General features: G+C 60.5%; 4 protein-coding genes across 4 annotated transcripts; 3 read left to right on the forward strand and 1 right to left on the reverse strand.

Annotated features, from left to right (window-relative positions):
- Positions 1 to 95: 95 nt before the first annotated feature.
- On the forward strand, positions 96 to 2615 carry ctf18 (Chromosome transmission fidelity protein 18; the record flags this gene model as incomplete). Its single annotated transcript, XM_056208264.1, has 3 exons — positions 96 to 1943; positions 1969 to 2118; positions 2145 to 2615. 3 exons carry the CDS (start codon positions 96 to 98, stop codon positions 2613 to 2615), a joined length of 2469 nt encoding a protein of 822 aa, XP_056064239.1.
- A 194-nt stretch (positions 2616 to 2809) lies between these two features.
- On the reverse strand, positions 2810 to 5707 carry MVES1_003448 (uncharacterized protein; the record flags this gene model as incomplete). The annotated part of the gene is made up of 1 exon (XM_056208265.1): positions 2810 to 5707. One exon carries the CDS (start codon positions 5705 to 5707, stop codon positions 2810 to 2812), a length of 2898 nt encoding a protein of 965 aa, XP_056064240.1.
- An 82-nt stretch (positions 5708 to 5789) lies between these two features.
- MVES1_003449 (uncharacterized protein) lies at positions 5790 to 7547 on the forward strand (the record flags this gene model as incomplete). Its single annotated transcript, XM_056208266.1, has 1 exon — positions 5790 to 7547. One exon carries the CDS (start codon positions 5790 to 5792, stop codon positions 7545 to 7547), a length of 1758 nt encoding a protein of 585 aa, XP_056064241.1.
- Positions 7548 to 7620: 73 nt separating this feature from the next.
- On the forward strand, positions 7621 to 8274 carry rho4 (the record flags this gene model as incomplete). Its single annotated transcript, XM_056208267.1, has 1 exon — positions 7621 to 8274. The coding sequence occupies one exon, from the start codon at positions 7621 to 7623 to the stop codon at positions 8272 to 8274; it is 654 nt and encodes a 217-aa protein (XP_056064242.1).
- Positions 8275 to 12024: the final 3750 nt, after the last annotated feature.

A 12024-nucleotide genomic window follows, 5' to 3' on the forward strand; every position in this document is an offset into this window, starting at 1 on the left:
CGGAGTGTACAGCAGCGGGCGCAGCGGAACTCGTCGCGCCAGGAGCATGCGAGGGAAGTGGAGCGTGTCTGACTAAGCACTTGCGTGCTGCTACGATGATGCGCGCTTCGCAGCGTGCATTTGATGCTGAGGAAGATCTGGAGGCGCTGCTTGCGGCGGAGGAGGAGATCGCAGGCGAGTGGGCGCCACCACGCGCGTTTGATGACATGGCACAGCTGGACTGGGAGGCGGAGCGTGTGCGAGACGACGGGTTGCAGCATGGCGAAGACGGCGAAGGGCATGCGGTAGAGGGAGCGGCAGAGGGAGCGGCAGAGGGAGCGGCAGAGGGAGCGGCAGAGGGAGCGGCAGAGGGAGCGGCACAGGGAGCGGCACCGACGGCACCGACAGCACCGACAGCACCGACAGCGCCCACCACCGCGCATCCCATTTCCGCTCCAAGCACGATGGCTTTTCGCATCGTCGACCCGCCTCCTGCCGCCGAGCCCGCCATACCCAAGTACATCCCCGCCCATCCCATCGCCGCCGTCACCACTAGCGGCGCGTCCATCACAATCCCCCGCCGCCGCCGCACGCGGGGCTATACTCCACGCACACATGCGTTTGGCGACGATACGCGGTTCCTGCGCGAGCCCCTCGAAACGATGCTCGCACGCCTCCCTCCCACCCCATCCACATCCACGGCCACGGCACGCGCAAAGCCAAGTTCTGTCATGTGGGTCGACAAGTACAAGCCGGGAAAGTTTGCAGAGCTCCTTGGTGACGATCGTGTCCACCGCGAAGCGCTGCGGTGGCTCAAAGAATGGGATCCGTGCGTATTCCAGCGTTCTGCGCCGCGCGCTGCACGCCACAAGCACGAAGAAGACGAGCGTGAGCCTGACAAGTACGGACGGCCGCACGAGCGCGTCCTTCTCGTGTCCGGCGCGCCCGGCCTGGGAAAAACGACGCTTGCACACGTCATTGCGGACCAAGCAGGCTACCGCGTCTATGAGCTGAACGCCAGCGATGCACGCACCGCTGCCGATGTCGAGGAGCGTGTTCGCGTCGCGCTGGAATCAGACAGCCTGCGTGGGCAAGGCAAGCCGACCATGGTCGTCATTGACGAGATCGACGGCGCCAGCGGCGGCCGAGCCGACGGCCTGAACGCCGCTGGGTTCGTGCGTGCGCTCGTGCGTCTTGTGGAGCGCGGCCGCGGCCCCACGCGGGGCAAGGCACGCAGCGAAAAGTCCAAGGCCAAGCCGCAACTGCGGCCGATTCTTTGCATCTGCAACGACCTGTACGCCGCGGCGCTCCGCCCCCTCCGCCCCCACGCCAAGATTTTGCGGTTCCGCCGCCCCACCACGCCGATGCTTGCGCGGCGCCTCTCTCAGATCTGCACCGCGGAAACGCTGCGTGCGGATACGCGTTCATTATCTCTGCTTGCAGAGCTGACGCACGGCGATATCCGCGCGTGCCTGCATGCACTGGAACTTTTGCGTGCGCAAACGAGCAGCGTAACGGAAGACGCTGTAGCGCAGTCGACCATCGGCATCAAGGACAGTGTCGTGTCCTTGCAGCGCATCTGGGCGCAGCTCTTTTGCGCGGTGGACAAAACCAGCGCGCAATTCCACGCGCGGCGCCAGCGAGGCGTGGCGAAGCCGCAAGCCCAGGACCGCGTCCAGTCCCTGGTGCAGGAGCTTACTGGCTTTGCCGAGTACGACAAGCTTGCGCTGGGGTGCTTTGAGCATTACCCGCAGCTGCGAGTCCAGGACCAGGGCTGGGACCGCTACAGAAAAGCGCACGATTGGCTCCATTTTTCACAGAGCATTGCTCTGCGTGTCTGGGGAAGCGGCTCGCCTTTGTTTGAGCTGATGGCCTATGCGCCGTGGGCATTTGTCCCGTTTCACCACCTCTTTGCCAACATGGCGAATCCCCTCCCGGAGCAGCCGCCACGCACGGATTACGAGGTGCGTTGTATATCGCTCACCATAGAACCATGTGCGCTTTTCCGAGACGCAGGAGGCAGTAGACGCGGTCCGGGCCACCCTTCCGCCGTCTGCACTGGCGTTTTACAACCGCGATAGCATCGCCACCGAGCTGGCGCCTGCATGGACGCGCATACTCTCACCCGACTTGAAAGTGGTACGTATTGCCAAGCCTTACGCCAGAATACGCCGCAGGCAGTGGAGGCATCGCAAGGCGCGCTGGATGCTCTAGTCGACACGATGCTTGCCTACAACCTGTCTTTTGCGCCGGACCGTACAGAGGATGGGCTGCTGGTGCATACACTGCAGCCGAGTATCGATCGCTTTGGCGAGTGGGGCACAGAGCTGCGATGCGATGTAGGGCCACCGCGCCATGGCGTCCGGCAGCATGTCCAGCGCACGCTCGAGGCACAGCTCCAGAAACGGCGTAGCGTTGCGCCTGCACACCCACCCAAATTTGGCGTGGCGCCGCCAAAGCAGCATATCAAGGAGGCGCTCATGACCTATGATTTTTTTGGGCGGCCCGTGCAGGATGCGCCGAGAGAGGAGGGCGAGGATGCGAAAAAGGCAGCGGAGCTGCGTGTGTTTTATCGGTACCATGAGGGCTACTCGAATGCGGTGCGCAAGCCATTGCGACTTTCGTCGCTGCTGTAGTGATTATAGGCATCGGCGGCTATGTGTGCGTTTGTAGAGCGTACTACCTAGCAGCGCAGCTGCAAGTAACCCCGCCAAGCCCGTGCGGAAATCGCCAAGACACTCGGCGCGCGGCAGCACATGCAAGCGAGCGATACTGCGCGCGCTTCGACACTTGTCCACGCGCCGCAGCGTCCACCACGCCATCCCTCCGCTCACAGCACAATATCCAGTCCTGCTTGGGCAAGTGCAACAGTCATCTCGTGCTCCAAGTACGAGCTCACAGCAATGGTATCAGACAGGCCTTTGCGGCGGCGCATCTTGAGCACAAAATCGCGCGCAAGCCCCAATGCAGGCGCCGGTTCCAGCGGGCGGAGCGCAATGCTCGTATCCAGCGGATCGCCCGGCACGACACTCCAGTGGTCAAACATTTGCAATGCAAACGCTTGTCCCTGCGTCAGCACACGCAAGTCCGTCTCGAATCCATTCGCGTCCATGGCAGGCAAAAGCGCCTTGACAGTCACCAGCGGTGTCCCTGCCTCGGGCACATCCTGCACAACATGCCCACGACGGCGCGCAAGCAAAGTATACACAGCACTGACCGCTTCTGGCGGCGCTTGGATCTCTGCTGAAAAGATGGGCTCCATAAGGCGCGGTGTGGCCAACAGGGCCGCCGCATAGCATGCCCTGCGCGCAGTCGGAATCAGCTGGCCGCCGCCACGATGAATGGGCTCCTGAGCGATTTCTGCGTGGACAAGACGGAACTTGATCCCGCGGATCGGTTCGTCGCACAAGGGGCCTTCGCGCGTGGCCCACTGGAATCCCTGCTTGATGTATTCGCGGACAAGGTAGAGTTGTTTCTTGTCGACCTCGTCTGGGAGCGTATCGTCTATAAAGATATTCGGCCCGTGCACGTCGGGCCCAAACGCCCAAATGTTGCGCGCGGCGAGTGCATCCCAGCCATAGCGCTCCTGGAACACTTTTGCGAGCTGCCGCAAAGGAAGATGCACGTCGATGGCGTGGCGCTCGATATCCTCCGCGATTCCGCTTTCCAGCGGCTCTGCAATCACGGTGAGTTTGTTGCGTTTGTTTGGCGTCACGGCGTAGCACTGCACGGCGCTCGTCTCCACGGCGGTCTCGCATAGCTTGACGACCGGATCGCTGATCTTGATCTCGATTTCACTGTAGAGGACGCGGAGGTCGTGCATGACTGTGTCGAGGTACAGCTCGCCTGTGCCGAGCATGGTATGCTCGCCGCTCTCCTCGACGCGCGTCTCAAGCAGCGGGTATGCCTTGTTCACCTTGCGCAGGCCATCGAGCATGCGCGGCAGCTCAGAGGGGTTCAACGGCTCGACAGCGACTTTGAGCACGCTCTCGGTGAGCTGCACAGGGGGCCGGAGCAGGTAGGTATCGCTGCTCGGCAATGTCTGCGCGCAAATCGTGGCGCCTTTTACAATCGACGCGCTCACGCCGCCGAGGAGGACAAGGTTTCCGGCGGGGATGCGCTGCGCGGGAATGACATAGCGCGAGTGTGCGATCCAAAGGTCGTCTACATGCTCCAACACCATGTCTTCCTCGTCGTCCTGCGTAAATGTCGCGCCAAGCACCTTCACGGCATCGCCGCTGGAAATAGTGCCGCTGAAAACGCGCCCATACGCGCGGAATGCCGCGGCGTCCTTGGTGGGGAAAAGCTTGGTAACTTGCACGACCAGAGGGCCTTGTGCATCGCACGCTGCTGCGGCTGTGTAGGCGCGTGAAGGCGACGGCACCGCTTTGGCTGCGAGCCGCGCGGCGCCGGCCAACGCACTGGGCAGCGAGACAAACAGGTCGACGAGACCCGTCGCGTCGCCAAAGAACTGGTGCATCACCATGCGGAGCAATGGGCGCACGTCGCTCTTGTATGCCGCGGGTGGCAAAAAGATGCGCAGGTGTTTCAAGAGCGCTTTTAGCGACGCGGTTTCGGAGGAGAGGACGTGCGCGTAGAGCTTGTACAGCGGCGCGAGTATAAACTGAACAAACGAGCGCGGCGCGTCGGGCGACGGCGCCTTGCGCGAAAAGGTGCGTGTCTCGGCGTGGTAGTAAATGTTGCCCCATAGCCGCGCGGCGAATGCGTCCGAGTCGAGCGACGCGCTTTGCGCGTACATCTGCGCAAAAGAGCGCAGCGTAAACACCCAGCCAGTCTGTGTGCTGGCAAATGCGACATTTCCACGCCCGGGGTCGAAGCGAAGCGCAGGGTTTTGGTCGTACTTGCCGACGGTGCTATTCACTGCTTCGATCGTGTGCCGGATCTTGAAGTAGGCCTCCTGCGGCGGAAGGCGCAGCTCCAGGATCAGGCGATCCAGCTTGTTGAGCACAAGCGTCATGGGGATCTTTTCGCGCACGCAAAACCGGATCAGCGACTCGGTCGTGCACATGACGCCTTCTGCAACGTCCACGACGAGCACAACGCCGTCGACAAGGTGCAGCGCCGCTGCGACTTCGTCCTGGAAGTTGGGGTGGCCGGGCGTGTCGATGAGGTTGATTGTATAGCTCTTTCCGCATGTATCCTGTAGCACCATGGACAGTGGGCCGCAGCGTATCGTCATTCCACGCTCGCGCTCCAAAACGTGCGTGTCTGTGTACCTCTGCGGCTTGTCCGCGTCCACGAGCATGTGGTGCGTTTGCTCCACGAGCATGTCCAGCAGGCCAGTCTTGCCATGCGCAAGGTGCCCGACTACAGCAACATTACGCACCATCTCGGGAAACTGCATCAGGTCGAGCATAAATGTGCGGTCGTAGCGCACCGCTGGCAGACCTTCTTCTTCCACAGCAAACGCACGCACCTTTTCGGGCTCGATGATCGGCTGGGTCAGCGGTTGCGTATCCTCTTCCTGCACAATCGTCTCTACATCTTCTCCGTACACTTCGTGTGCAGAGGGGTAGTATACCTTGTCTTCATGCAGCACCACTGCATTGGCCGCGTCGTCGTCCAGCTGCATGAGCTGGCCTTCCGGCGGCGGCGTGTCGGGCGAAGGAGAACTCACCGCCTCCAGCACCTCCTCTACGTCCCCAGCCTCCGACGCAGAGTCCGACAACGGTCCTATATAATTGCCGAACTCGTCATAGTCGTCCATCGTCGTGCCGTACCAAGGCGCAGCGGCGTTTGTTATGCATCACGTGCGCTTTGCCGCGGCGCTTTGCCGCGCCATACCACCTATGGAGACGCTGGCGGTGTGCCATGCGCGTCTTGCACGGTGGCTGCGCTTCGGCACGCTCTCGCTGAGTCTTGCTGGGTCGCAGCTTATATGGAGCATGGAGCTTGCGTACGGGACGCCGTATTTGTTGTCGATCGGGCTCTCCAAAGAGGCGACGGGGCTTGTATGGATCGCCGGGCCCGTCAGTGGCCTGATTATGCAGCCTGTGCTGGGCTCTTTATCCGACTCGTCTTCCTCGATGTACCGGCGGCGAAAGTATATGGCGATGTGTGCGGTCGTAGCTGCATTTTCCGCGTGCATGATTGCGTTTGCCAAGCCGCTTGCGGGGCTCCTCGCCGATTTGCTGCGCATTGGGCTTGGCGATTGGGACCCTGTGCGCAAGCACCGCGTTGTGAAATACATGCAGGTGCTCAGCATTGTTGGGTTTTGGATCCTGGACTTTGCCGTGAATGGGCTCCAAGTCATTAGCCGCGCCCTCATCCTGGACAATGCGGGGCTGCGCGAGCAAAACGAGGCGAATGCGTGGCAGGCACGGATGCTGCACCTCGGGAACATGGTGGGGTACGGATGCGGCTGGGCGAATCTTGCCGCATGGCCGATCCTCGACGCTGTGGGCGGCACGCAGTTCCGCAAGTTTGCCGTCGTCAGCGTGCTCGGCATGGCGGTTTGTGTAGCGATCACTTTTCTCACTACGCCCGAGTTTGCGCAGCAGGGCGCGACGTCGCTTCGGGGCGATGGCGCGTGGCGGCGCATCTGGTGCTCGGTGCACGAGGTTGTGTGTACCGCACGCACGCTGCCGCAGTCGATCCGCAGTGTCTGCTGGACGCAGCTGTTTGCGACCATGAGCTGGTTTCCTTTCCTGTTCTACAGCACCACCTACATTGTCGATATGTCACACAAGCATAAAGGCACGGCGCGCGAAGAGGAGCTGGGGAGTCTGGGAATGCTCTTGTTTGCGTCTGTCGCGATGCTTTCGTCCTTGATCCTGCCTTCCTTCTCGCTTGCTGGGCACGACGCTAGCATTGCGCTTGGCCTACCGAGACGTTCCTGGCCCCGCTTGCGTCTTCGTGCGCTTTGGTGCCTCGGCGCATTGCTTCAAGCGGCGCTGCTCCTGCTCGGCACCTTTTTCGTGCACACGCAGCGCCATGCAATCCTGCTTGTGGCCGCGATGGGCGTGCCCTGGGGCATTTGGACATGGGTGCCTTTTGCCCTTATTGGCGAGTTTGTCCGCGAGGCAGAGGCGAGTTCGGGCGTGTCCGGCGCCGAGCAATGGTATGCGCAGCGCATCATGGACCACCACGACACTCCAGCGCGGCAGAGCGTGTGCTCGGATAGGGATACGATTACGCCATACGGCACTCCGCAGCGGTACCTTTCTGGCACATCCATGCCCTCGATTGTTTCGCGCGGCAGAGCCGTGGGGCCAGACGACGACGCTACGCCCGCCGATAGCGCGCGCGGCGGCACAATCCTGGGCATCCACAACATCGCAGTATGTGCGCCGCAGTTCCTTGTGGCACTGATTGCCTCGCTCATATTCCGCCTCACGAGCGAGCCAAAAGGCCACAAGCGGCACAAGGGCAATGGCGACGTTGCGTGGGTGTTGCGCTTCGGTGGATGCATGGCTGTGCTTGCCGCATGCTTTGCGCAACGTATTCCTTTTACGCAGTCGGAGCGCAGCGCAGACAATACGCAGCACGATGCACCCTTGGATGACGAGGACGACGAAGAGACGGACGGGTCGGTCGATATAGCCTAACTGTAGTGTAGTGTTGTAAACGTAGAAATCGGGCCTTTTGTGATCGGGCATGCACTGCTTTTCTCCACGCGCCATGGCAGGCAAGCGGACAGGCACGCCGGAGGACGATGTGCGGGATCGAATCGAGCTGCGCAAGAAGCTTGTGGTCGTAGGGGACGGGGGATGTGGAAAGACGTGCTTGCTGATCGTCTACTCGCAGGACCGGTTCCCGGAGGAGTACGTACCGACGGTATTTGAAAACTACGTGCCGATAGTCGAGTTCGATAAGCGGCTCGTCGAGTTTGCACTCTGGGATACGGCTGGGCAGGAAGAATACGACCGACTGCGGCCACTGAGCTACCCAGAAACAGACGTGATTTTGTTGTGCTATGCGGTGGACTACCCCGCGAGTTTCGTCAATGTCCAGGACAAATGGCTGCCGGAAATTGCACATTTCTGCGAAGGCGTTCCGTTTTTGTTGGTCGCACTCAAGACTGATCTGCGCGACGATCCAACTTCGCTTGCGCTGCTGGCCGCACAAGGGAACAAGCCGATCACGAGCGAGCAGGGCGAAGCTCTCGCGAAAGAAGTCAAAGCATCTCGGTACGTGGAATGCTCTGCACGCACCACGGACGGTGTACAGGATGTGTTTCAGGCTGCTTTGGAGGAGGCGTGCAAGCCGAGGATAAAGAAGGGAAAATTCGGCCTGTGGAAAGGCAATGGGCGGAAAAAATGCATGCTGTTGTGATGCTGGACACGGTGCGCGTTGCGTTTGGCAGTGCTGCTGTAATGTCCTAGCTGTTGCCTTGGCGGCATTTTGGAGGCGTCTCGACTGCCCTGGCGGCATGAAAGGTTCTTCACTGCCTACTACCTCGGATGTCCTATGGACTCTTTTTCACCGCCGCGACTAGAGTTTTTTTTTTTTTTTTTTTTTTTGTGTTGCCCTCCTGCATTCAGCCTTTTTTACGCGCAGAACCCTCTGCCATCGTTGCGGGTTTCGGCACGTCGCTACAAACCCATTTCATACGGCCCCTTTCACATAGGCATGTATTGTACTAGTTGGCCTGCAACTTTTGGCAAGCTATTCTCCTTCTGCGCCGCACAGGGCTGTCTGTCGTTTCAGCATATATTCAGCGCTATAGACAAAGGATATCCTGATCAAGTAGCTCGCTAATATCGGGTATCGTCGACATCGATCTGAACCGCGCATCGTCCCACGACGTATGCTCAGCAGCAATCTCGCGCCGCAACGCGTCGGAATGCATATCCAACGCTTTTTGCAATGCCATGTATCGCTGCTGATCCTCGTCCAGCCGCCGCACATTGCGCTGTACATCTCCACGCACTTTCTCCAGCAAAGCGCGGCGTTCCAAAAGTGAGGCACGCAGTGCACCTCGATCCGTATGCACGCTGCCGTGGTGTATCCGCGGCGCAAATTGCCGCGTGTCGCTTGTCGATGCACGCGCGCGCTTTTTCGCGGGCTGCACGCGTGCATCCGTGCCGCGCGCTTCTTCGGCTGCTTCTACAGCCACACCGCCCAGCGATGCACCCGCACCCTTACTGTTCGACATCGATCGCGCGCGCAGCCCTACACTGCTCCGCCACAAGGCTGGATTCCATGCAGCGCGCAGCAGCGCGGCAGGCGTGCGGGATCACGTGACAGACACGACGCGCGCGCGCGCAACCTGCCGTGGCTTGCGAATGCATGGCGAATGGTGTGTTGGTGTGCTTACTTACCTCAGTCGCGTTTCCGGTTTGTGGATCCGGCGAGCATAGCATTGAAGCCAAGCCCTGTATCGAGCAATGCCGCGCCGCGCCAGCGCAGCGTGCTGCAGGATGTGACGCCTGTGGCAAATACCCGCGTCGTGCCGCAGAAACGAAGCGTGGACGGTGAGGAGCAAGAGAATAAGGCGCCCAGCGCACAGGCATCGTCGTCCAGCGCATGTGAGATTGTGAGTGTATCGACGCCGCCGAGCGCACCGATACAGTCCGCGTCGCAGCCGCGTACGCCGATGTCTGCACGATGGGGTCAAAAATCCGACGCAGAGCTGCGCAAGCGAATGGCGAGTCTCAAAAAGCTGCGGCACACCTCGATGGTGCAGCGTGCGGCGCTTGCGTGCGGCGACGACGAGATCGAGGATAGCCCTGAATTTCTCAAGCTGCAGGAGCAGAGCTGCGGCGCGCGGATATACGAGATTGAGCAGGAACTTGCGGCGCGTGGGCAGCGAATAGATTCCGGCGTATGTGCGCCTGACTCAAACGCAAGCCCTGCATCGTCGGGCGCATGTATTGTGCTGGACGACGTGGATTCGCCGCCGCGGCGACCTGAGCATCGCGGCGTGGCAAGCAGTGCTGAACCGACGTCGAGAGCGCCGCCCTCGCAAATCCTATTAGACATGGCGCCTTCCGTCTTGTCTGCCTCACAAGAGCGCGCAGCGCATGCGTACCCATGGAGTGCACAGGTCCAGCACGCGCTTAAACGCCTCTTTAAGCTTTCCGCCTTCCGTCCCGACCAGCTCGAGGCGATCAATGCGACGCTTTCCGGCCAAGACGTCTTCTGCCTGATGCCGACTGGCGGCGGCAAATCCTTGTGCTACCAGCTTCCAGCGACCATCACACAAGGAGACACTGATGGTCTTACCGTCGTGGTTTCGCCGCTGATTGCGCTCATCCATAACCAGGTAAAGAATTTACTGCGCCGCCAGATTCCGACGCTCGCCATCACTGGCGACATGCCCGAGCAGGACAAGCAGTTTGCCTGTGCCGAGCTGTTCAAGCCCGATATGCACGTCCGGCTCCTGTACCTCACGCCGGAATTTATCTGCAATGCGCGCGTGGCCACGCGCATTTTCCAGCACCTCTACCACAAAAATCGACTCGCGCGCTTTGTCATTGACGAAGCGCACTGTGTCGACCAGTGGGGCCACGATTTCCGGCCCGACTATGTGCGGCTGAGCATGCTTCGCGAGCAGTACCCCCGCGTCCCACTCATGGCACTCACAGCCACAGCGCGCATCGACACGATCCAAGATATCCAGCAGCGTCTCGGGATGCGCAACGCGGTGATTTTGCGGCAGTCGTTCAATCGACCGAACCTCACCTACAGTGTGCTCCCGAAACAAAAGAGCAGCACCCTCGACCGCATGGCTGAGTTTATTCAAGCGCGCCACGCAAACCAATGCGGTATCATATACTGCTTGAGCCGCCGCGACTGCGAAAACGTCGCGGCGGATCTCACTGCCAAGTTTCGTATCCGCGCGCGCCACTTTCATGCCGGACTCGACACGGCAGACAAACTGCGTGTCCAGGATGCGTGGGAAGCAGGACAGTTTGATGTGATTGTCGCGACCATTGCATTTGGGATGGGGATCGACAAGGCCGACGTACGCTTTGTGATCCACCACTCTATGCCCAAGTCTCTGGAAAGTTACTACCAAGAGACCGGCCGCGCCGGTCGCGATGGGCTGCCTTCGGAATGCGTCCTGTTCTGGTCGATGAGCGATGTGCGTCGCTTGGAAGATATGCTGAAAGATTCCGACGCATCGCGCGAGCTCATTGAGCTGCAGCTCCAGCAGCTGCACCAAGTCGTGGTGTTTTGCCAGACGCTGACCGAGTGTCGGCGCACCAATATTCTCAAGTACTTTAACGAGCGCTTTGATCCCGCAAAGTGCAATGCCAGCTGCGACAATTGCCGACGGTCGGACGTTGCGCGTGTGGATATGACGGCGCAGGCAAAGGACTTTGTGAACATGCTGAAACTCATGGCGGATGCACAAACGCATGTCACTCGCGCACACTGCCTCGCTGTATTCCGTGGGAGCCTGCGCAAGGATGTAAAGGACAAGGGGCACCACCGAAACCTATACCACGGCCGCGGCGCGCAGTGCGACGAAGACGAACTGCGGCGCTTGGTCGACTACTTGACGAGCGAGCGCGTCCTCGTCGAGTATGCACACAAATCTCCTTTTCAGCGGTTTGCGAGCTACTATATCAAGCCGGGACCCAATGCGGGAAAACTGCTGCATGGCAAGCTTCCCATCGTCTTGGAGCTGGCCTCGCATGCCGCGGCACAAATCCAAGCGCGACGGCCGGTGACGCCGCCGCCAGAGCTGGACGAGTTTGATATAGCGAATGTATCGCTGAGCCCAACCGAGGCGGATGCGCTTGATGCGCTCGAACGTGCCGCGGCCGGAAAGCGGGACCGGCGTGGCGAACAGAGCCCAAGTGCGCGGCGCAAGCGTTCACAAACGGCTCGCTCTGCGAATGGCCAAACGCAAGGCGCGCGGCGCTCGATTGCAGCAATGCCTATGTAGGCGTGTATAGTAGCACAAACGGCCAGGGGGCTGTTCCTCTTGGTGCAAACTGGCCCGTGCTAGCTGCGCACAGAAGAATGTGTGCAGCGCACGACCCGCACACGCCACAAGCACAGCTTGTTCTAACGGCACAGCGCGCAAGCACCGCACAATGCCTTGTACCCTCCACGCAAATAGCAAGTACC

The sequence above is a fragment of the Malassezia vespertilionis genome, chromosome 7, assembly GCF_029542925.1.
Source record: "Malassezia vespertilionis chromosome 7, complete sequence".
NCBI classification, from domain to species: Eukaryota; Fungi; Basidiomycota; class Malasseziomycetes; order Malasseziales; family Malasseziaceae; genus Malassezia; species Malassezia vespertilionis.